This window comes from Coregonus lavaretus (assembly GCF_964263955.1).
Source record: "Coregonus lavaretus genome assembly, chromosome: 8".
Classification (NCBI taxonomy): domain Eukaryota; kingdom Metazoa; phylum Chordata; class Actinopteri; order Salmoniformes; family Salmonidae; genus Coregonus; species Coregonus lavaretus.
Window position 1 is genome coordinate 43528821 of NC_139995.1, and position 23843 is coordinate 43552663.

General features: G+C 41.7%; 3 protein-coding genes across 4 annotated transcripts; 2 read left to right on the plus strand and 1 right to left on the minus strand.

Moving 5' to 3' along the window:
• The first annotated feature begins 584 nt into the window (after window positions 1-584).
• On the plus strand, window positions 585-11072 carry LOC311133757 (cryptochrome-1-like). 2 transcript variants are annotated; one of them, XM_084167311.1, is made up of 14 exons: window positions 585-749; window positions 2541-2712; window positions 4618-4726; window positions 4877-5019; window positions 5105-5289; window positions 5398-5495; window positions 5590-5730; window positions 5951-6262; window positions 6386-6537; window positions 6715-6917; window positions 7069-7182; window positions 7338-7433; window positions 9598-9818; window positions 10268-11072. In XM_084167311.1, exons 2-14 carry the CDS (start codon window positions 2555-2557, stop codon window positions 10310-10312), a joined length of 1977 nt encoding a protein of 658 aa, XP_084023437.1. In that variant the 5' UTR covers window positions 585-749; window positions 2541-2554; the 3' UTR covers window positions 10313-11072. The 2 variants fall into 2 exon arrangements, with proteins under 2 accessions (XP_084023437.1, XP_084023438.1); XM_084167312.1 differs by having other exon boundaries at window positions 607-749; window positions 10271-11065.
• Window positions 11073-12097: 1025 nt separating this feature from the next.
• LOC311134257 (transmembrane protein 263-like) lies at window positions 12098-19551 on the minus strand. Its single transcript, XM_084167883.1, has 3 exons — window positions 19218-19551; window positions 14307-14391; window positions 12098-13785 (listed from the first exon to the last, which is right to left on the minus strand). Exons 1-3 carry the CDS (start codon window positions 19224-19226, stop codon window positions 13478-13480), a joined length of 402 nt encoding a protein of 133 aa, XP_084024009.1. The 5' UTR covers window positions 19227-19551; the 3' UTR covers window positions 12098-13477.
• On the plus strand, window positions 15482-18078 carry LOC311133355 (E3 SUMO-protein ligase ZBED1-like). The gene is made up of 3 exons (XM_084166856.1): window positions 15482-16051; window positions 16530-17158; window positions 17243-18078. Exons 1-3 carry the CDS (start codon window positions 15493-15495, stop codon window positions 17633-17635), a joined length of 1581 nt encoding a protein of 526 aa, XP_084022982.1. The 5' UTR covers window positions 15482-15492; the 3' UTR covers window positions 17636-18078.
• Window positions 19552-23843: the final 4292 nt, after the last annotated feature.

The following is a 23843-nucleotide window of genomic DNA, read 5'->3' on the forward strand; positions in this document are numbered from 1 at the left end:
CGCATGATTTCATCTACTGATTGAAAATCGGAATATATATACGTATAACGTTAATTCATAACACCCTCCATCAAGACCGACAAAGTTCCGCTTGTGCCCATGTTTTAACAAGCAATTACGCTACTTTGAGCCATCACTGCTTCCATGGGACTCGAAAATTCTACCACCCGTGATCATCCGGGTCTCTCCCAAAGTAACCAATCACATGTTCCACAGAAAAACAGGGCGGGGTTTCAGATTATCGAAATTGAGGTATTACATGTAAAATAAAAATGTTCAGCCCATAATAAAAACATGAATGGCACGAAAACTTCATCAAAAAAAATCATATTTAGTGTACCAAAAGCCTCTAAATATTGCACAAAGTGCTCTGGAGCCATGCCACAGAAACGTGAGTACATGCCCACTGCGTCACTTGGAAATCCACCAATTGGATACTTCCTTTTTCTAGGTCGCTTATTTGTAGCTTGTTGGGGCGTGTCGCTGGGAGGATAGATATTTCTAACTAGACAGTTAAGGTCCTGTGGTTTGAAACAGACATCATATCTATTAATCAATATTTCTATATCATATTGTTCACTGGAACATTGAGCATGCGTTGTAGCTAGAACAGTTATGAAACTATTTATTGCACTGGTAGAACTGTACCCGAGACAGTTTAATTTACATTTTGAGAGACCACCCGTGGGATTAAACGGCCCTGTCAACGGTAATGACATAAAAGACACATCCTTGAGTACACATTATAGGTAAGAAATTGAGATTATTGGTTATCATAACGTATTAGGTGTATTCCATATAAAGTAGGGGAACATGTATTACTAACTGACCCGCTTCTGAGGCTGTGCATTGCCAAATAACAAAACAAGTTGTCTGTCCTTGGATAAGGTGTAAAATGTGTGTTTAAGTGTGTCTGAGCTTTCTGAGCAATTTATGTGCAGTTATGCAATGTATATAATGCGAATGATGCTGTGGTCAGATGCTGTAACAGTCTAGCTGTTATGGTGACCAGATTGACCTACATTGTGAAGTGTGCTCTAAACTGCCCTGTATTTGAGTGTGATATAACTTATATTTATTCAAAAGTCGAGAAACTAAATGTATTGCTTTTTTCTTCATCCCTGCTGATAAAAACAGTAAAGCAATATTTTGTTATTTTTGAATGATTTGTCCCCCCCAAAATTTTTTGAGGTGAGAAGTAAACTAAACTATTTTGGATGACCATATTTGTGTCAGGCCCATTTGACTCTATACATCATATAAATGTATTATATTATATACATGTCACAGAAATATGAAAATAACTTCATGGTAGAATTGAAGACAAATGAAAGTGCTGTGAGCATTGCAAGCATTTTTACATTATTTCTAACAAAAGTCCACTTTCACCTAGCCGATTAAACTCAACTCCACGATTTACGATGGAGTTGAGGGGCGACTAGCCTGTGCGAATTGATAAACATTTTTTTTCAGCACCCAAAGAATAGCCTGTGCTGAAATTTTATTAAAAAATAAAATAAAACGTTATTTTAATGGACGTTGGAGCTCCAGTCAGCCCACACTAGTTGCTGCTCAACTACATGGTAAATCCTGGAGTTTAGTTTAGTCTGCTACTTTCACCTGAACATGTTCATTAGCATTTCATAATCATTACAGTGTGAACATTGAACAGTGCATTGCATTGAATAGTGTAATATGAATATTATACTTCATAATAGAGAGCAATAGTAATAGTGTATTTTTGTAAGCACTAACTCTGCCTGGCTCGTTGGCCAAAGCCTATGGGGAAATGAATGGGGTTATTGTAGGGTTTTTGGATAAATGCCGAAAATAAGGTATGTGGTAAACACAGGCTTAGGAGATCACATGTTTTGTTCTATGAGATAATCTTCATCAGCTAATGTCACTTTTTGCGAATTTTGAAGCATTTATATAATCAAAATAAGAATATAAAGCACATAAAGGCTTCATAATTCATAAAGGTCATGTTAACTGACTGATTATCTCATTGAACAAAACATATAAGATCTCCTAAGCATGTGTTAACCTTAGACCTTATTTTCAGCGTTTGTCCCAAAACCCCATTCTTCCCCATTAATTTCCCCCATAGAAATGGCTGAATGAAGCAGAGGTAACTCATTTCCGATTTTTAGGACTACAAGCTGACAAGTATTCCAGTGTGTTTAATTATCAGTTCTCTATACTACATCTCTTTAACGATGTAGTATAACTTGCACCAAAAAATATATAACTTGCTTTTTATTTATTTTTATTATTATTATTATTTATTTGAATAAGGTGACCCATTCTCTATAGCAGGGTTTCACAAACTCGATCCTGCCCCCCCCCCCGGGTACACATTTTGTTTTTTTCCCTAATACTACACAGCTGATTCAAATAACCAACTCATTATCAAGCTTTGATTATTTGAATCAGCTGTGTAGTGCTAGGGCAAAAACTGAAACGTGCACCCGGGGGGGCACCCTGCACTATAGCACATACTGGGCTTCTAAACATATAAAAGAAAACTATTTTTTCAGTCCCTGTTTCGAATATGGCCAAGAACTCCATCCACTGGTTCCGGAAAGGACTGCGTCTCCATGACAACCCGGCCCTGCTGGAGGCGGTGCGGGATTCAGACACGGTGCGCTGTGTCTACTTCCTGGACCCCTGGTTCGCTGGCTCCTCCAACCTGGGGGTCAACCGGTGGAGGTGAGGCACAACTAATTTATCTATTAATCTATCAACCAACCAATCAATAAGATTCTATTGTCCTAGTAAACAGATGCATTGTGTATGCTCTGAATGTTTGTGTTATTACAGTGTTAACTATTTAACAGTGTTGTTCAGTGTATTACGAAGTTGATGTTGTAGGCAGGATTGTGGTCAGTTCCATTTCAATTCAAGAAGTGAATTGGAAGTCCAATTTATTGACCCAGACCAGATGTTATAGTGATCAAGTGGTTCTCAGAACAGTTCCCATCAGACGGTTACCACTATCTGGCCAAGCTAGAGAAAACAGAAGTAGGCTATGGAGTGTTCAGATGTGCCAGTGGAAGGCCTGGATCTTGACATCCATAGATCAGGCCCAGCAGAGCAGGACTGTAGCAGTAGGCCTATATTGTAATTCTGTCTGCTTTCAAAATAAAAGTAGTGTTAACAGCATTGTCTTCTGTATTGAAAGTTAGTGGATTCTATGTTTGAGTATTCTCCAATTATTTACTAGGCTATTTCGTAGGCTAGCATTTTAAAAAGTGTAGTGGTGCTTATTCCTTGATTCTTTTAACTCAGAAGATAGACGAAATACTACTAGGCCTAATTGAATGACTGGCATGCAGAAGCAACAGCTTCTCTCTTCCAGAGATGGTTAAGAGAGCATTCATAGTGTAATAGACACAGATAATATTTTCCTCCAAGTATTTGCCATTGCCTCTGCCAGACAAATGTTATTTTCACTTTCTGTACAATTTAAGAAATCCTCTCTGGGGCATTTTTTCTGGCATCCTTAAAAAACCAACGAGCGTAGAGCCAAGGTCTGTAAAATGGCATCGTCCAGGCAGCGGGCCAGGTTAGTGTGCCAATAGAGAGTTAAGTTTTCTGAGGTAGTGGTTGCTATTGGGATGACCTACTTTACAGCAGGCTGTGCTGTGGTGGAGCGGCCTAGCTGGATCTTTAAAACTGCTCAAGCAGCAGGAAGCAGCAGTGGCCCTCATATCTGCAGCTGGATTAGCCATCTATTAAACTGAGAAAAAAATCAATTTGTCCACACCTATACTTTTTAACCTTTTTTATTCCGATTTTATTTGATCTGGGAAACTCTTATGAATCAACAGGCAGATAGCAGGCCTACACAGGGTTATCTTGTCTTTCTCCACAGCCTGTTTATCACCTTTAAAGGTGTTCAGGTGTTAACTCTGCCCACACACTAGACACACACACACACACCATGTACCACCTGCTGCTGTCCTCTCAGGGGACTGTTCTGTGGCAGGAGGATCACAGCGTTTTCTGTCAATCAGTCATCTGGGATACCACACTGATCACTGAACCATGTAACCGTTGCACAGTTTCATTCCAAATATTACATCTGCAACAGTAAGGTCTGAATCTGTGCCAGAATCTGTGCCTCAATGACCATAAATGCTAGAAAGGTGATGTAAATGCAAAAAGGCAAATGTTTGTGTGACATTATGGTTGTTGTGAAGGTGTGAGTGGCCTCTGTGTGCTGGGCTGTTTCCGTTGTAGACAGTGCATGTTGTGCCATAAACCTGCACTAGTGGTGGCCTGCAGTCGTGCAGGTTGTGCCAGAAACCTGCACTGTTATACTGTATGTACGATCACCATCTTAACATGAATTATGGACATATGGTCAAAGGGTGTCAGTATGCTTCTTGGACAGTGATTTAGTTTGTATTTATATCCTGGCCCAACAAACATGTTCTTCATTCTAAATAATGTATTATTTAGTGGGACTTATTAGGGTTTTATTCAATCATACATGGTGTCAGGTTTAACTCACAAACATGAGTCTCTTCACACTGTGAGAATGCCCGTAAAGCAGCGTCCTCTCCTGCATGGCCATATAGTGACAGTTGTCCGCCCATTCCTGTGTTTCAGGTTCCTGCTGCAGTGTCTGGAAGATCTAGATGCAAGCCTCCAGAAGCTCAGCTCCCGTCTGTTTGTGATCCGAGGCCAGCCGGCCAACATCTTCCCCCGACTCTTTAAGGTGAGACCCCATCATCCCTACCATCTTCCCCCCACCCATACCCTCTCCCCCTCACCCATACCCTCTCCACAGCCTCCCTCAAACCCTCCACCCAGAGACAGCAAATATCCACCATGCTGTATCAGTGTTTGCTGTGTCCTGTCCTCTCAGGATTGGAACATCTCGCGGCTGACGTTTGAGTGTGACTCTGAGCCATTCGGTAAGGAGAGGGATGCAGCCATTAAGAAGCTGGCCACAGAGGCTGGAGTGGAGGTCGTCAGCAGGACCTCTCACACACTCTACGACCTGGACAAGTGAGTGGGACACCCAGTGACATTTTCACATGGAGGTTTGTATTAAACCGAGCCCTGAATTGAAACCCTCTCCTCCTCTCTGTAGGATCATGGAGCTGAACGGTGGTCACCCTCCTCTCACCTTCAAGCGTTTCCAGACGTTGGTGGGCTCCATGCTGCCCCCGGACTCCCCAGTAGAGGCTCTGTCCCAGGCCAGCATGGGTCGATGTGTCACCCCCGTCTCAGACAACCACACGGACAAGTACGGAGTGCCCCTACTGGAGGAGCTGGGTAAGACACTTCACAATTGTTCCCATTGGAATCCATATTGTGAAAAAAAATTCTAGATACTTTTACCGCAAGTGTCTAAACATGCTGTGTGCCTGTTTCCCTCCCCAGGCTTTGACACTGAGGGCTTGGCTCCAGCTGTGTGGCCTGGAGGAGAGAGTGAAGCTCTCACCAGGATAGAAAGACAACTTGGACCTGACCTCTCCACAGTATGTAACAACACATACACATACAGACTCATTGACTCAGACTTATGTTTTATATCATATATGTATCATATATTAAACCTTTCTCTCTCTCCAGACATGGCAGGTGAATTTTGAGCGTCCCAGGAAGACCGCCAGCCCCCTGCTCGCCAGTCCTCTGGGTCTCAGCCCCTACCTTCGCTTTGGATGTCTGTCCTGTCGACTCTTCTACAGCAAACTGGTTGAGCTCTACAAAGAGGTACTGTACACACACACACACACACACACGCAGACAAACACACACACACACACACACACATGCATACACACACACATCTATCCCTGCTGAACACTAACACCAACACACACACACGTATCCTTACTTAACACTAACACCAACTCACACTGATCACAACTATCACGCAAGGTTGTTTATTATTTTGCTCGTGTTATATTTATCTTCTCTGTCCTCGCCTCAGGTGAAGACGAACGACAGTCCTCCCATCTCCCTCTACGACAAGCTGCTGTGGCGTGAGTTCTTCTATACTGCTGCCACTAACAACCCTCGCTTCGACAAGATGGAGGGCAACCCCATCTGTATCCGCATCCCCTGGGACCGCAACGCAGAGGCGCTGGCCAAGTGGGCCGAGGCCAAGACGGGCTTCCCCTGGATCGACGCCATCATGACCCAGTTGAGGCAGGAAGGATGGATCCACCACCTGGCCAGACACGCTGTGGCCTGCTTCCTCACCAGAGGAGACCTGTGGATCAGCTGGGAGGAGGGCATGAAGGTAGAGAGAGAGAAGGTGGAGGGAGATAAGGGATGTGGATCAGCTGGGAGGAGAGAGAGAGAGAGAGACTGTGTTGTTGTTCTGTGTATCTGACCATGTTGTGTCTGTGTACCTGTCTGTCAGGTGTTTGAGGAGCTGCTCCTGGATGCAGATTGGAGTGTGAACGCAGGCAGCTGGCTGTGTCACTCCTGCAGTTCCTTCTTCCAGCAGTTCTTCCACTGCTACTGTCCTGTGGGCTTCGGACGAAAAATAGATCCAGAAGGAGACTTCATCAGGTTGGTATATCTAAATGCACACACACAACATGCACACAGACTCAAAGTATCTGCTTTAACAAGTCATACATTAGCAAGGCTGTTCTGTCTGTCTGACTGCTGTCTGTATGTTGTGCTGAACCAACTCCTCTGGCAGTGGTGACGAGGCGTAATTTTAATTTCTCCTTCTGCTTGCAGGCGATACTTACCTGTCCTGAAAGACATGCCAGACAAGTACATCTACGACCCTTGGAATGCCCCCATAGAGGTGCAGCGGGCGGCCAAGTGTGTGGTCGGCGTGGACTACCCCAAACCCATGGTGAACCATGCAGAGGCCAGCCGACTCAACATAGAGAGGATGAGACAAATCTACCAGCAGCTGTCCAGATACAGAGGACTCAGTAAGTATTTTTCTCCCTCCTTCGCTTTGTATTGTTCTGTCTCTGTCTGTATTTCTCTTGCTTTCTGTCTGTCTCCTTCTCTCTGTCGCTATCTCTCTCTTTATCACACCTGCTCATTAGAACTTGTCTCTCTCCTTCACTGTCCTGATAGGCTTACTAGCTGCTGTGCCAACCAGTCCTATTGAGGGTCTGAATGTGAATGAGGTCAAGCCGCTGGCGTCGCCCTCTACTGGTAGAAAACACAGCGGGACCAACAGCCATCATGGTGAGCAAGGACCATGGCCTAAAACTCCTTTACTGTTATCACACCACGACTGCAAAATGAGCACAATCTAACCCACACTTCTATCCTCTACTCTACTCTCATCTCACCCTCCCCTCCTCTCCTTTCCTCCTCCCCCTCTCTTCTCCTCTATCCAGGCCGTGGTAGAGAAAACAGAAGTGTAATAGTGAACGGTGAGGAGCAGCCGGGACCCAGGGGCGTTAGACCACGACCTGGACCAACATACACTCAGAGTAAGACACAGTATATCAGACTAGACACGGTATATCAGACTAGACACGGTATATCATATCATATCAGACTAGACACGGTATATCATATCAGACTAGACACGGTATATCATATCAGACTAGACACGGTATATCATATCAGACTAGACACAGTATATCAGACTAGATACGGTATATCATATCAGACTAGACACAGTATATCAGACTAGACACGGTATATCATATCATATCAGACTAGACACGGTATATCAGACTAGACACGGTATATCATATCAGACTAGACACGGTATATCATATCAGACTAGACACAGTATATCAGACTAGACACGGTATATCATATAATATCAGACTAGACACGGTATATCATATCAGACTAGACACGGTATATCAGACTAGACACGGTATATCATATCAGACTAGACACAGTATATCAGACTAGACACGGTATATCATATAATATCAGACTAGATACGGTATATCATATCAGACTAGACACAGTATATCAGACTAGACACGGTATATCATATCATATCAGACTAGACACGGTATATCAGACTAGACACGGTATATCATATCAGACTAGACACGGTATATCATATCAGACTAGACACGGTATATCAGACTAGACACAGTATATCAGACTAGACACGGTATATCATATAATATCAGACTAGACACGGTATATCATATCAGACTAGACACGGTATATCAGACTAGACACGGTATATCATATCAGACTAGACACGGTATATCATATCAGACTAGACACGGTATATCATATCAGACTAGACACGGTATATCATATCAGACTAGACACGGTATATCAGACTAGACACGGTATATCATATCAGACTAGACATAGTATATCAGACTAGACACGGTATATCATATCAGACTAGACACAGTATATCAGACTAGACACAGTATATCAGACTAGACACAGTATATCATATCAGACTAGACACTGTATATCAGACTAGACACGGCATATCATATCAGACTAGACACAGTATATCAGACTAGACACAGTATATCAGACTAGACACAGTATATCAGACTAGACACGGTATATCATATCAGACTAGACACGGTATATCATATCAGACTAAACACAGTATATCATAGACTAGACACAGTATATCATAGACTAGACACAGGATATCATAGACTAGACACACTATATCATATCAGACTAGACACGGTATATCATATCAGACTAGACACAGTATATCAGACTAGACACAGTATATCATATCAGACTAGACACTGTATATCAGACTAGACACAGTATATCATAGACTAGACACAGGATATCATAGACTAGACACACTATATCATATCAGACTAGACACGGTATATCATATCAGACTAGACACAGTATATCAGACTAGACACAGTATATCATATCAGACTAGACACTGTATATCAGACTAGACACAGTATATCATATCAGACTAGACACTGTATATCAGACTAGACACGGCATATCAGACTAGACACAGTATATCAGACTAGACACAGTATATCAGACTAGACACGGTATATCATATCAGACTAGACACAGTATATCATAGACTAGACACAGTATATCATAGACTAGACACAGTATATCATAGACTAGACACAGTATATCATAGACTAGACACAGTATATCATAGACTAGACACAGTATATCATAGACTAGACACAGTATATCATAGACTAGACACACTATATCATAGACTAGACACGGTATATCATATCAGACTAGACACTGTATATCAGACTAGACACTGTATATCAGACTAGACACAGTATATCAGACTAGACACGGTATATCATATCAGACTAGACACAGTATATCATAGACTAGACACAGTATATCATAGACTAGACACAGTATATCAGACTAGACACGGTATATCATATCAGACTAGACACGGTATATCATATCAGACTAAACACAGTATATCAGACTAGACACGGTATATCAGACTAGACACAGTATATCATATCAGACTAGACACGGTATATCAGACTAGACACGGTATATCATATCAGACTAAACACAGTATATCAGACTAGACACAGTATATCATATCAGACTAGACACAACAGTCACTTACAGTGTTATGTTGAGGAGGAAATTCTTATGGGTCTATTTCTGTTTGTCTCTTGGTCACTGCAGGCTGTGGAATGGCGCACACAGAGCAGGCACATTCGTCCAATCATGGACTCTGTCAGACAGGATGTGCCCATGACTTTGCTGTGCCTCAGTATCCAGGTCGTCTGGTCCGGGGTGGGGCCGGGTGCGGGTCTAGGAAGAGGGGACGGGAGTCGGAACAGGAAGTGGCCGGAGACAACGACTCTCTGTCCTCCGCCTTCAAGGTACAGCGACACAATAAACGGGTAAGTCAGGGGTCAATGTGTGTGTTAACATTCTGTTTTCTACAGTCTATGTTATGTACCTGGGGGGGATCGATAAGTTACAAAAAAAATGGAAATATTCATGTTTCTGAGTTCATGAAGTTAGACTTTTAGGAGCATAGTATAACTGACTCAACATTGACATTTTAGTCATTTAGCAGACGCTCTTATCCAGAGCGATTTACAGTTAGTACATTCATCTTAAGATAGCTAGGTGGGACAACCACATCTCACGGTTATAGTAAGTACATTTTTCCTCAATAAAGTAGCTATCAGCAAAGTCAGAGCTAGTGGGGGGGGGGAAGTCAAGTGTGAGTTTTTTTTACACTCAGTTTATCAGTGATTCTGCATTGTGATACAGTAAACCCATCAGGTATTTACTTAGTAAAGCATAATAATAATGTTTCCTTTGTTCTGTGTTTGTGTTTCAGAAGAGTACGAGTCAGCAGGATGAGAGGATGGCTGTGTCTTCATAAGCTGCTGCTGTCATAGATAGATAGAAATTATTATACATACTGTACATAGATGTTTAAATAAATATTTTTGTATCAAGGAAAAGTCTCTGTTCCTGTATGAGATGTGACATGAAAGTCCCTGAGTCTTAGTTTTCAGAGTTGTGATCTCAAAAATGTATTATTTAAATTTGGAAAAATGGTCAAATCAGTTTGGATTTATCGGAATCTAATTTTGGGTGCCCAAGGTTAGGACTCTAAATTCCCCACCTGGGTTGAACATGATGTAGTCTATAATATGTTATGATGTAAATGATTATGTAAATATGTCAGTTACTGTTAGACTGTAGCTTTACTTCTGTACTGTATGTCTGAAACATAGCCTGAAGACAAACTCCAACTGGACTTACTCGGACAGAGCAGACAACGATAAAACCATTTCACAGGAGACCTGATATTTAGATCTGGACCCCCCATTACCTTTGACTTCTAACCCTGAGGATCGCAGCAAGCTGATTGGTCAAATCAAACCAGCTGCTCTCTGTAGCAAAAGTGTGTGTAAAAGCATAAGGCTGTTCATTGTGTTATTTTCCCACCATGTTTCTTAATTTCTGCTAAAATGGAGGGTGAAGAGTGAACGCTATTGTTGTTTTCCCTATGGAATTGTACGACTGCTTTTGTTACTTTTTGTTTTTACAGAATTACCAAAAAATTGCCTTCACAGATGTTAAAATAATGTAATGTATATACAGTATACCTCTAGCACAACAAATTAAATGGTTGAAATAACTCTGTATGCTTGACTTTTTAATGTCTGGTCTAATTTCTAAGGGTATTTTAATTTCTCTGTTTAGGAATTTGCAACGTTTCATTAGGCAAATTATTTCATAAGAGATATTGGTAATAATTAAAGTTATTACAATAATTTAGCTGGGGCACTCATTCTCATCTTTTTCTGTGTTGAACCGGTTTGGAAAGAGTTGACTTGAAGCGAGACCATCTTGGTTCCAGACTGACACCAAGGATATGGAGCGGGCAAGTGTCTGTTAACATCCCTCCCTGAGACAGATAACATACAAGATACCACTGGTTTATCAGCAGCTTGTTTAAATAGACTTGACAACAGTGATCTTTTAATACATGAAGAGCAGTAAAAATAACTGTCAAGAGAAAGGATTCTATAAATTGTCTGGCTGGTTGCCAGTTAGTTTGAGCTATAGACTAGTCAACCTGTTGTCCTGTCCATAGTGATGTAGTGCTGTGTAATGCAGCAACAGTCTGGCACCCAGGCTAATAATAGGACTCCATATTGACCCAAACACTCAGATCCTTGAGGATCAGCAACACTCAAGAGACCTTCAACATGGCAACATAGACATTACACAAACACGAGTATGCTGCCATTAGAGAAATGCAGTTCCCAATGGACTACCCTCATCTAGTGATGTGGTACCAAAGACAGTGGATAAATGAAGATGTCCCACTCAGGCAGCTTACCAATGAAAAATAAATGGTCTGTTTAACACCATAGGCACCAATGCAATAGCAGCTGGGTCTGGTCTGCTTAGTTCATTGACTGTATATGAACCATAATAAAAATGTGAATGGGATGTCTCGCTTCCTCGTCAGTCTCTGGTGGTACCATCTCGACTTTGGTTGCACTCTATGGCTGCGTTTACACCAATAATTGGTCTTTTGACCAATCAGATCAGCTCTTTTGCAAATAATTTGGCATAAGATCAGATTTGGGCAGCCTTTGTCTTAACCACATGGTACATCCCAAGCTGTGAATAAGACACAGAGGCACAATAACGTCAAACTTCCCACAATACTTTATTATTATGTCGGAAAGTACAAACATACAAGACATTCACATCAGCATTCTCTACCAGCAATAGCCCAGTCATGGCAGAATGCAGAAAATCAAACCCAAAACTTTGCATTGATATGCTGAATTTCCATAGAAATGTTCACGTAACCATAAAAAAAGGGGCCAAAACAGACAGGCAGTTGAGAAACAACTAGCCCTTCATCAATAAATATATATATTTTTATATAAAATTGATGACATTTCCAGTTCATATATGAATCTATTGAAAAACCATGATTAAAGTGATCATATCAATTTGCCACCGCATCAACCTAAACAGGGCTATTGTCCCTCTTGGAATCACACCACCTCCAACTTTTATTTTGTCAATGCTATCAAACTCTTTTCAGAAGTCCCAAACAGCTATATCTTCAACACATGTTCATAAGGTTTACTGTAGCATTTTGAAACGACCAATGCTCTGTGTTTGGAGAGCGGTCACAAAAGATCAAACAAAAATACCAGCACATCATAAACCACAAACCAGGCTTTAGTTGGTTGGAGAAGAACCCAAGCTAGCCTGTCTGTCTCTCCCAAACTGCTAGACATTGTCTTAAGGCTTCAGGGGCCCATGTAGGATTGGATGACGAGCCCCTGTACACATTGCACAGTGAAATGGTGTTTTGAGGGGGAACGGAGGGGGGTAAGGACAGCAGAGAAAGGGACATATGTGACCCCTGCCCTGAATTACATTGATCTCCCTCTTCAACACTAGCTACGTTTCCATCCAATTGGCGACAGATTTTCATGCAAATATTCAAAAATCAGCATAAAGAAAATGCGAATTTTCCCACCAGTGGTGTTTCCACCAAACGGACTTGTTGCAGATTAAAGTTAGTGCGTGATGATGTAGAGCACACAAAATGTACTTTTTCGCTAAAGTTTTCATGTACCGAATAAAAATCTCAAGTTCAATATGTTTCCATCGCATTTTCAACTCAACCTATAGTTGTCAAAAACTGTTGCGTTAAATAGCAAATTACCAAAACTACCTGTTTCCATCACAGCTGTCGTGTTTTTTTTTTTTTATACGGTATGACTTTACTTGCATAAAAACTATGGATGGAAACGCGGTTACAGACTAACAGAATAAACAAAAAGGAAAAGGGGGAGGTTACAGAAGGCACTACTGAACAAGTTTCCCCAGGTACAACTTAGTGAATGTCCTGTACAAACTAACAGAAGAAAAATAAATGTCCACTGAACTTTGAAAACACTGCGACTAGCTTCTCGTCTCATCTCTCACCACATCCTCTTATGGCTCAGTCAGGGGGGGCGATGCATTGTGTGTTGTGTCCATCATCATCTTCTCCTCTTCCTCACTCTGCCTTGTCCTTAGTCTTGGATCTGAACGGAACTTTGCTGGCTACAGTGGAACCCACCGATGACACGCCCCCGGCAACTGATGACACGCCCCCGGCAACCCCTTTCACCAGGCCGACGCCCATCGAGGGGACAGAGGTGACCGCTGATTTGGTGTACTCCAGACTCTTCCCACCCAGCCAGGCGACTCCTCCTACTGTGGCGCCCACCATCGTTTTACTGGCGCTGAACAGGCCACCCCCGACCCGCCAGATCATGCCTGGCTGGGCCACGGGGTGCTCCTTCCCTTCATCCTTCGCCTCATCTAGAAGAGAGATAGCTTTTAGAAAGACGACACACAAAACACCTCAGTACAGTTTCAAAAAGAGACAGACCAGAGAGCAAGGAAGAGCGAAAACCATGTCATGTTTGTGAGACAGAGCACTACCAGAGAGTAAGAGACCAGAGAGAAAACAGGTTTTGTGCTTGGATATAGGCTCATACCTACACACATTGAATCATATCGTTAAACAATAGTAACAAATGTCAATACTTTGAGGTATTCTACATAACGCACTTATTGAGAAATCTCTCCACAAGACAGAGACAGACTGACATGCAGTACAACCCTTACCCTTCCTCTTGCACAAACATATTCCCTTGATACATCTCTAAAGTTGCTTAAATAGCACCAAGCAACCCTTTACCCTGGATTGCACCATATCCCAGATGATTAAAGGGTCCCTTGACAAACTGGCACTTTAAAAATGCCCACCAAGAGTGATGCAGCAGAGAGACTGCGCAATGCCGAGTGCACTGTTAATGTATTCTTGTGTGCCTGGTTACCTGCTGTGGGGTCGTTTTCAGTGGGCTCAGGTTCTTCTCCCATGAGACAACCTTCAGGCTGAGGCTCTGGGGTGGCGTTCACGTTCTGACACAGAAAAAAATAAAAAATAAAAGATATAGATTAGCCTATAGAATATATCTTATTTAATAAGTTCATACAAGTAGCATATCTTACACGTTGTTAAACCACCACTAGCCCTATAGGTATTAGGCAACATCTCTGCAGGCAAAGTCAAACGAGTACCATCAAACTCACTTTGAAATTAATTTCTGATCCAAAATGTTCGCTGCCACGTTGGGGGAGCGTTCAGGCTTTAACCTATAGGCCTACTGAGCAGCCATGAAGAAAAACGTGCTACAGGCATAAGTAGGTTAAGTAACAGCATATTAGAAAGGCTATTATTGGGGATTTCTTCCGCAAAACGTGCAATTTGACGCGGCCTGTCAAGCACAAACAACGTTCAAAACCTGTGATTATTGATCATTAAAGTTATCTTGCTCTTCGTGTTGCAAAACCATAGACTACAATCATTGGTTGTGTCGTGGTAAATATATTATGTTATAGCTTGGTCTGACTAAAATCTTGTGCATAACCCATCTTGTGTTGGGGCCTTTGGACTTAATACAATGCACAAAGACTTCTATCTTGTCGGCCTTATCAGCAGGTGGCTATGGACAACACTCACGCCATAGGTCTCTCAAGTTCTCCCAAACTCACGAGTTATTGCTCTGAGGACATACACACACCCCCCCCACACACACACTAGGGCTGAACGATTAATTGCATTCGCGATAATATCGCGATTTGACTGAACGCGATTTTCTAATCGCAACGTGCGCGATTTGAGGTGGTCACGTGACGCGACTTTTCATGCTGTCCAGCGCAATGGCCTCTTGCTCGACGGAACAGTCAGAAACTGACACAGCTGATACTTTAATATCGAAGAGGAACAGCACGTCGGTGGTGTGGAACTATTTTGGTTTTAAAAAAGAAGATGCTGAGCAGCGTCAGGTGTTGTGCAGAGCATGCCGTGCTCCGATTGCTACTTCACGGGGTAACACTACAAACCTGTTTCAGCACTTAAAAAAATACCACAAATCAATGCATGACAGTTGTATGACCAAAATGCCGAGCATCAGTGCGCGAGACAAGCCAAATACCTCAAGACAGGGATCACTGACAGAAATGTTCGAAAGTGTCACTCCGTATGAACGTAATTCAAAACGGCACGGAGAAATCACTCGGACAATAACCGAGTTCATAGCCAAAGATATGATGCCTCTCAGCACGGTGACCAAGCCTGGGTTCATGGCATTAATACATACGCTTGATAAACGTTACAGTATACCCTCCCGCACATACTTCAGTCAGACTGCCATACCGGAGCTGTACAAAAAGTGCAAAGAGAAAGTCGCCGCGGAACTTAAAACGGTGGAGTTTTTTGCTAGCACTACTGATATGTGGTCAAGCCGCACAGCTGAGCCGTACCAGAGTCTTACAGTCCATTTTATTGATGAAGATTTCAACCTCCGAGCTCGCTGCCTACAAACTACCTACTTCCCAGACGATCACACAGGGGAAAATATTGCAGCCGGCCTGAGAGAAGGGCTTGTCAGCTGGGATCTCCACGAGGAGAATCACGTCTGCATCACGACGGACAACGCGTCGAATATGGTGCTTGCTGCGCGGCTTAATGAATGGACGAGGCTCCAATGTTTTGGCCACAGATTACATCTTGCCATTGGTAAGTTATCGTGTGTGTGTGTGTGTGTGTGTGTGTGTGTGTGTGTGTGTGTGTGTGTGTGTGTGTGTGAGAGAGAGAGATGCGTCGATTAGTAAAGCTGAATATACAAATATATATAAATGATATTATATAAATCGGATGGGATTAAATAAATTCATACTTCCACTCCTTTTCTAATATGTAAATTCATTTTACTTGCTTATATCATATGTCTGTCTGTGGTGGAATGCCCACCTGCATTTTTTTTCTTTTCTTGTTTTTGTTTTTTACATGTTTTTTTAGTGTTTATGAGAGAGAGAGAGAGAGAAAGAGAGAGAGAATTGACATGCAAATAAAGACCCTTTGAATTGAGAGAGAGAGAGAGGATGTGTTGTGGATGTGTGTATTTCAGAATTACAGCTAATTTGAGTGTGTAATAGTGAGAGCCTTGTATCAAAACTCAAATTGTGTGTAATACACTACTTTTTATTTCTTTTAGAAAATGCACTCAAAGATGACAGAGTGTCAAGGGCAACAGCACTGTGCAGGAAGCTGGTGGGGCACTTTTCCCACAGTTGGAAGAAGAAAGCAGCCCTGACGGAGGCACAGAGAGAGCTCAAACTCCCTGAGCACAACCTCATAACGGAGTGCCCAACAAGATGGGGTTCTAAAGAAATGATGATTGCCAGAGTGCTTGAACAGGCCAAAGCCATTTCTCAGGTATTGTCTGGAGATCGATATGCACGCTCCCTTATCCCAACCTGGCAGGATATTGACGTGTTGGAGTCGATTCACAAGGCACTGCATCCTCTACTGGAGTTTACTGATGCTCTTTCTGGAGAGGAGTATGTAAGCATCTCCTACCTCAAGCCAGTTCTCCACCTTTTTGCCACATCAGTCCTGGCTGAAGATGCTGAGGACACTGACCTGACTAAATCAATAAAAACCAAAGTCCTAGCATACCTCAATAACAAATATGGAGACCCAAACATCCAGGAGCTTTTGGATGTTGCCTGTTTCCTGGACCCTAGGTTCAAAATACAGTACATCAGTACAGACAACATCCCTGCTATCAAGACTCGTCTGAAGACAGAGATAGTAGACTTGGCACAACGTACATATCATTGGGTAAATAATTATGTATTTCACAAAAACAAAAATTTTCTGTAAAATCTAACTGGAAAACTAATGGCTGTTGTTTTCATCTAATAGGAGAAGAGGTCTCGTACTGAAACTGTTCAGATGCCTCAAAGTGCACAGTCCTTGGGGGAAAAGACGAAGAGGTCTCTTGGCAGTTTTTTCAAGACCAGTTCAGCCTCTCCTTCTTTGCCTGTAAATCTTGAAGATGTCGCAGAGGCAGAGATAAACAATTACCTGATGACTCCTACCATTGATGGAGAAGATGATCCATTGGCTTGGTGGAGGGTGCACAAGATCAGCTACCCACAGTTGTGCACCATGGCACGCAAGTATCTTTGTGTACCTGCTACAAGCGCTCCCTCAGAGCGTCTTTTTAGCACAGGAGGGAATATTGTGACTTGCACTCGCTCAGCCTTGAAGCCAGAAAAAGTCAATATTCTGGTTTTCTTAGCAAAAAACCTGTGAGCCACTGAGAACAGAACTGTTGGATAAGTATGGCTGGCAGTGCCATACTCGTAGTGAACTTTAGTCTGTGTGGTGTGTTATTGTTGTGTACTTGAGATAAGTGAGGCTCATCTATTTTATATTATAATATTCAAATCGTTTATAAAAAATAGTTTGTCTAAATTAAAAGTGCATTTCTCATTTTTTATTTATAACTTTATTTACTTTGATTTTACAAAATATTTTCAAAGCAAATTCCTTGTTTCAGTTGTGTGAAATGTTACTGACTTGGGAGCAGTAAGATACATACAATTTAAAATTATTTTTTTCTTAAGACTGTACCTTTTGCACACAGTGTTTACAAAGTTCATGCCTTTGTTTAAATTATTTAAATGCACAGTGGCAAAGCCACAGATGTTTCTGTAATGAGCAGTTCAATAAAAATGTCATTTATTTCAAGTCATACATGTTTGAATTTAATTCTAACAAATAGACCCAGCCTATGGGAAAGAACATTTCACACTAAATGTATATACTATTGTGTTGGTCATATTTAAATCATTCATTATGTTTTGTAGGGGAAAAAGGATAAATAAATTAAATCGCATATTAAATCGCAATCGCAATATTGGGGGCAAAAAATCGCAATTAGATTATTTTCCAAAATCGTTCAGCCTTAACACACACACATACACACACACACACACATCATCATTGTTAAACATACACACACACACACACACACACACACACACACACACACACATACACACACACACACATACATACACACACATACACACACATACACACACATCATCATTGTTAAGCACACACACACACAAAAAACCCCTTCTGTCAGGCTGAACATCTGAAGACAGAGAACCCGACTCAGAGCCAATGCAATGGAGATGACCTCGACCAACTCATCAGGACCAATCGGAAGATCGGAACTACTAGAATCAACCTACTTTATTTTATTGTATAAAATGTCAGCACACAATGTTTTGGGGCGCGCTCTCAGATATCTCCCTACGAGGTTGACGAACGGGTCCGTGCACGCTATTTACAGATATCTTTACCTCTGAATAAACTGCCTTATATTATACAATCATCCACCTTGTCCAAAAGTCTCTACTTGGTCTCCGTTCTCCAGTAAACTTGTGATCATCAACAGTTGCTTCGTGTAGATTCAAATGCCATTTTGTTCGTCAAAGAAAAATCACAATAAGACGACAGAGCCAAGGCTACAGGTTTTTAAAAACAAGGGTCTTAAAAAGTAACCCCGTCGTGAAACCTCTTCTCTGTTTGGGCTACGTACGTTGTGCGAATAACACTCATGAAACGTGGATAACGAAAGGCAAAACGTCAATAATTTGGGCAATATATTTCGTTTTTACAACATGTATTTTGGGTTATTTAGCCTGTTGTGTAAAACGACTATCTGTGCGTCACTCTGGATCTAATCAATTCGGTTGTGCATTTCGTTCGTGCGCAATGGTTTTATCATACCCAAATCTATATGCAGTATCACTTTACTTGTCGAAACACAGGAATGCATTGTGAAAATGAAATCGATATAAAAGGCAAGACAAATCCTTACCTTCACCATGTTTCCAGTACTTTCCGATGGCCGCTTGCAGAAGGGAATGCTACGTCTTCAAAAAAACGCACCTGGGACAAAGAATAACTGGTGCGCTCGTTTGTCTCCCTGAAAATACTATCGCAATGTTCCGCCTCCGAGTTCTTACTTTTGTTCAAACAGATCTATTCAAAGCTATACTTCACTAATAACGTATTGCCCTGTATTTCAACACAAGTATAATCGTACTTGCGAGGCTTCAAACTTTTCCCCAAAAAAAGTATACGGTTTATCTTGTTGGTTCTGCGGACGTGGCGCCTCAACTACTGCACTCGTATGGCCCTCATCTCCGGATCTTGCGTCACCTAAAACAGGCTGCAGCCTCTCTCTCTCTCTCTCCTTTTCATGAATACTACACTTCTTACGTGTACTACATATAGAATACATATTAACTTTTTCAGCCTTCACTTAAAGAGAAAACGACAAAACGTTATGTAATACGGACGAATTTTTATTGACCCTTTGGACTAAAGCTGTCAAAGATCACGACATGGCATATGATTCACAAGAATCAGTACATCTTTTATCTTTTCAACCAAATAACAACAGGTGAGTAATATATAACGTTGCTTTATTCAGCATTTGTCCATGTTAAGATATTCAACAAATATGTTACACCATACCAACTATATAATAACTCTATATGGACCCTTATCACATATATCCTGTGTTTCAGAGAAGGAAATATATTGTGTTCATCAATAGGTAACAGCATCCTAATTCATAAAAACATGTTGTGGCAAACCCTGGTTCAAGAGCTCTATCTGTCCCAGTCAGTAGAGGCTCCTCAGAGGAGGAATTGAATTCAGTGTATTTCATAAAAATACAAATAGTAAAACATTTAAAAAAGTTATCCTTTTTAGATAAAACTATACTAAATATAATCACGTCACCAAATAATTGATTAAAACACACTATTTTGCAATGAAGGTCTACAGTACCCTCAACAGCACTCTGTAATACAAAACCTAGGAAGCTCATGGTTCTCACCCCCTTCCATAGACTTACACAGTAATTATGACAACTTCCGGAGGACGTCCTCCAACCTATCAGAGCTCTTGCAGCATGAACTGACATGTTGTCCACCCAATCAAAGGATCAGAGAATTAATCTAGTACTGAAAGCATAAACTACAGCTAGCTAGAACTGCAGTGCAGTGCATAAAAAGTGGTGAGTAGTTGACTCAAACAGAGAGAAAGACAATAGTTCAACAGTTTTGAACAAATGAATTTCTTCCAAAATGAAGGAGAAGCAAGAGAGAGATAGAGAGAGATTTCATCTTATTTTTTATTTTTTTACTTAGCTAGCAAATGCAGCTACCTAGTTTAGCCTACTCAAACACCCTGCTCAAACAGACGTATGCTATTTTAGCTAGCTGGCTATGACTATCCTACACAACACTGGAACTCTTCCAAGTCAAGGTAAACGTTTGGTTTTACAAATGTATTGCCACCGGGGCCCATGCTAAACTGCTCACTGACTGCACACTGTAACGTTACTGCATGATTGTAGCAGGTTTACCAACGTGTTAGTTCTATTAACTATGTTGACTATGACGTTACTTTAGCTAATATGGCGACAACGATGTAGGCTATGTGTAGTGGTTATGTTATGGTTTGGCTTGGAAAGTTTTTTTCGCCTGGTCACATACAGCTGATGTGTTGTGCATTGAAGTCCACATGCGAAGGGAAAAGGTGGGAGGAGGAGAGCGCATACAGTGAGGGAAAAAAGTATTTGATCCCTGCTGATTTTGTACGTTTGCTCACTGACAAAGAAATGGGTTTATTTGAACAGTGAGAGACAGAATAACAACAAAAAAATCCAGAAAAACGCATGTCAAAAATGTTATAAATTGATTTGCATTTTAATGAGGGAAATAAGTATTTGACCCCTCTGCAAAACATGACTTAGTACTTGGTGGCAAAACCCTTGTTGGCAATCACAGAGGTCAGACGTTTCTTGTAGTTGGCCACCAGGTTTGCACACATCTCAGGAGGGATTTTGTCCCACTCCTCTTTGCAGATCTTCTCCAAGTCATTAAGGTTTCGAGGCTGACGTTTGGCAACTCGAACCGTCAGCTCCCTCCACAGATTTTCTATGGGATTAAGGTCTGGAGACTGGCTAGGCCACTCCAGGACCTTAATGTGCTTTTTCTTGAGCCACTCCTTTGTTGCCTTGGCCATGTGTTTTGGGTCATTGTCATGCTGGAATACCCATCCACGACCCATTTGCAATGCCCTGGCTGAGGGAAGGAGGTTCTCACCCAAGATTTGACGGTACATGGCCCCGTCCATCGTCCCTTTGATGTGGTGAAGTTGTCCTGTCCACTTAGCAGAAAAACACCCCCAAAGCATAATGTTTCCACCTCCATGTTTGACGGTGGGGATGGTGTTCTTGGGGTCATAGGCAGCATTCCTCCTCCTCCAAACACGGCGAGTTGAGTAGATGCCAAAGAGCTCGATTTTGGTCTCATCTGACCACAACACTTTCACCCAGTTCTCCTCTGAATCATTCAAATGTTCATTGGCAAACTTCAGACGGGCATGTATATGTGCTTTCTTGAGCAGGGGGACCTTGCGGGCGCTGCAGGATTCAGTCCTTCACGGCGTAGTGTGTTACCAATTGTTTTCTTGGTGACTATGGTCCCAGCTGCCTTGAGATAATTGACAAGATCCTCCCGTGTAGTTCTGGGCTGATTCCGCACCGTTCTCATGATCATTGCAACTCCACAAGGTGAGATCTTGCATGGAGCCCCAGGCCGAGGGAGATTGACAGTTCATTTTTGTTTCTTCCATTTGCGAATAATCGCACCAACTATTGTCACCTTCTCACCAAGCTGCTTGGCGATGGTCTTGTAGCCCATTCCAGCCTTGTGTAGGTCTACAATCTTGTCCCTGACATCCTTGGAGAGCTGTTTGGTCTTGGCCATGGTGGAGAGTTTGGAATCTGATTGATTGATTGCTTCTGTGGACAGGTGTCTTTTATACAGGTAACAAGCTGAGATTAGGAGCACTCCCTTTAAGAGTGTGCTCCTAATCTCAGCTCGTTACCTGTATAAAAGACACCTGGGAGCCAGAAATCTTTCTGATTGAGAGGGGGTCAAATACTTATTTCCCTCATTAAAATGCAAATCAATTTCTAACATTTTTGACATGCGTTTTTCTGGATTTTTTGGTTGTTATTCTGTCTCTCACTGTTCAAATAAACCTACCATAAAAATTATAGACTTATGATTTCTTTGTCAGTGGGCAAACGTACAAAATCAGCAGGGGATCAAATACTTTTTTCCCTGACTGTAGATGCGAGAAGAAACTGTGTTAACGAGTGATCAGGGGTGTATTCATTCTGCCGATTCTTTTTATTTTTTACGGAATCAAATGGAACAAATAGAAACTCTTGTTTGCAACTGTTGGACTAATGTGTCACTGTCTGTCCATGTGTCACTGTCTGTCACCTAAAAATGTTCTCTTGACCTGTGTGCACCTACGTTGTAAACTTTAATTAATAGGCTAGGTTGTAGCAACCTCATGATGGGTATAGGGAAAATTTGAGTATCATGTAGTAGCCTAAACCTATCGCTGTTACATTGAACAGGGTGAATGGAATATGAATGACAGTCATCCAATATGCTGTAATAGAAATAAGGCCATGATCATGAAAAAAAAAAATATTCCTCCCTCATCTTAAATGGCACTGACCACCACTGGTCCCAGTTTAAAATCTCTCCAAATGCATTCTAGAAGTATCTGAACTGGGCCACTGGTGTTCCAGAACTATCTCACCCTCCATCTCTGTGGGTGGTCTGGACACCTACCCAGGTGGTGACATCACCCACATACCTACTTATCAGATAAGTGCTGTGTAATGTAGTCATCATGAGCCACGGGGCTCGTGATCCAAGTGTTGAACCTCATTTATTGACACACATGACTGACTGTCAGTGTAGTCTCTATTTGGTCTCAACCCGTTCATCAAAGCTGTAACACAAGCAGATTACTAGGTTAGTCTGATCTAATAGTAAATAATAATATATGCCATTTAGCAGATGCTTTTATACACAGCAACTTAGTCAAGCGTGCATACAATTTACGTATGGCTGGTCATGGGACTCGAACCCACTAACTACCCTGGCGTTACAAGCTCTATGCTCTGCCAACTGAGCTACCAATTTTTTTTTGCGGGGTGGTACTATCTTTGTTCCTCTGTAACATTCTCACTGTTCATTATTCAAGATTCATTCATGATTATCCATAATCCTGGTAGCATCCACATTAATGTAGAAGTGTCAGAAAAATCCTCTATTCTTATTTACAATAAAAGTGATTCCAAAATGACGCTACATTATTCACCATTCAGTTCCTATTGAGCAAAACATAATCCAAAACACAACCAAAACAAACTTGTAGTCACAAGCTTGATGCAGTCATTGTGTGCTAGGGAAATGGGACCAAATACTACACATTTGACTACTTTAATACACTATAAGTTAATTTGCCCCCCCCCCCCCCCCCCCCCCCCAAAAAAAAAAAAAAAAAACATATTCAAATGGCTACATAAAGTGCTTTCATTTCTAAATGGTAAAACAGA

What these genes read in the sequence shown, in the direction of transcription:
- LOC311134257 (XM_084167883.1), bottom strand. An exon ending in TGAAAACGACCCCACAGCAG is followed by an intron (nt 13,786 to 14,306) that starts GTAACCAGGCAC and finishes TCTCTCTTCTAG; the next exon opens with ATGAGGCGAAGGATGAAGGG.
- LOC311133355 (XM_084166856.1), top strand. Translation starts at nt 15,493, where the DNA reads ATGTTCGAAAGTGTCACTCCGTATGAACGTAATTCAAAACGGCACGGA. An exon ending in CAGATTACATCTTGCCATTG is followed by an intron (nt 16,052 to 16,529) that starts GTAAGTTATCGT and finishes TATTTCTTTTAG; the next exon opens with AAAATGCACTCAAAGATGAC. An exon ending in CACAACGTACATATCATTGG is followed by an intron (nt 17,159 to 17,242) that starts GTAAATAATTAT and finishes TTCATCTAATAG; the next exon opens with GAGAAGAGGTCTCGTACTGA.
- LOC311133757 (XM_084167311.1), top strand. Translation starts at nt 2,555, where the DNA reads ATGGCCAAGAACTCCATCCACTGGTTCCGGAAAGGACTGCGTCTCCAT. An exon ending in GCCCCTACTGGAGGAGCTGG is followed by an intron (nt 5,290 to 5,397) that starts GTAAGACACTTC and finishes TTCCCTCCCCAG; the next exon opens with GCTTTGACACTGAGGGCTTG. An exon ending in TGGTTGAGCTCTACAAAGAG is followed by an intron (nt 5,731 to 5,950) that starts GTACTGTACACA and finishes TCCTCGCCTCAG; the next exon opens with GTGAAGACGAACGACAGTCC.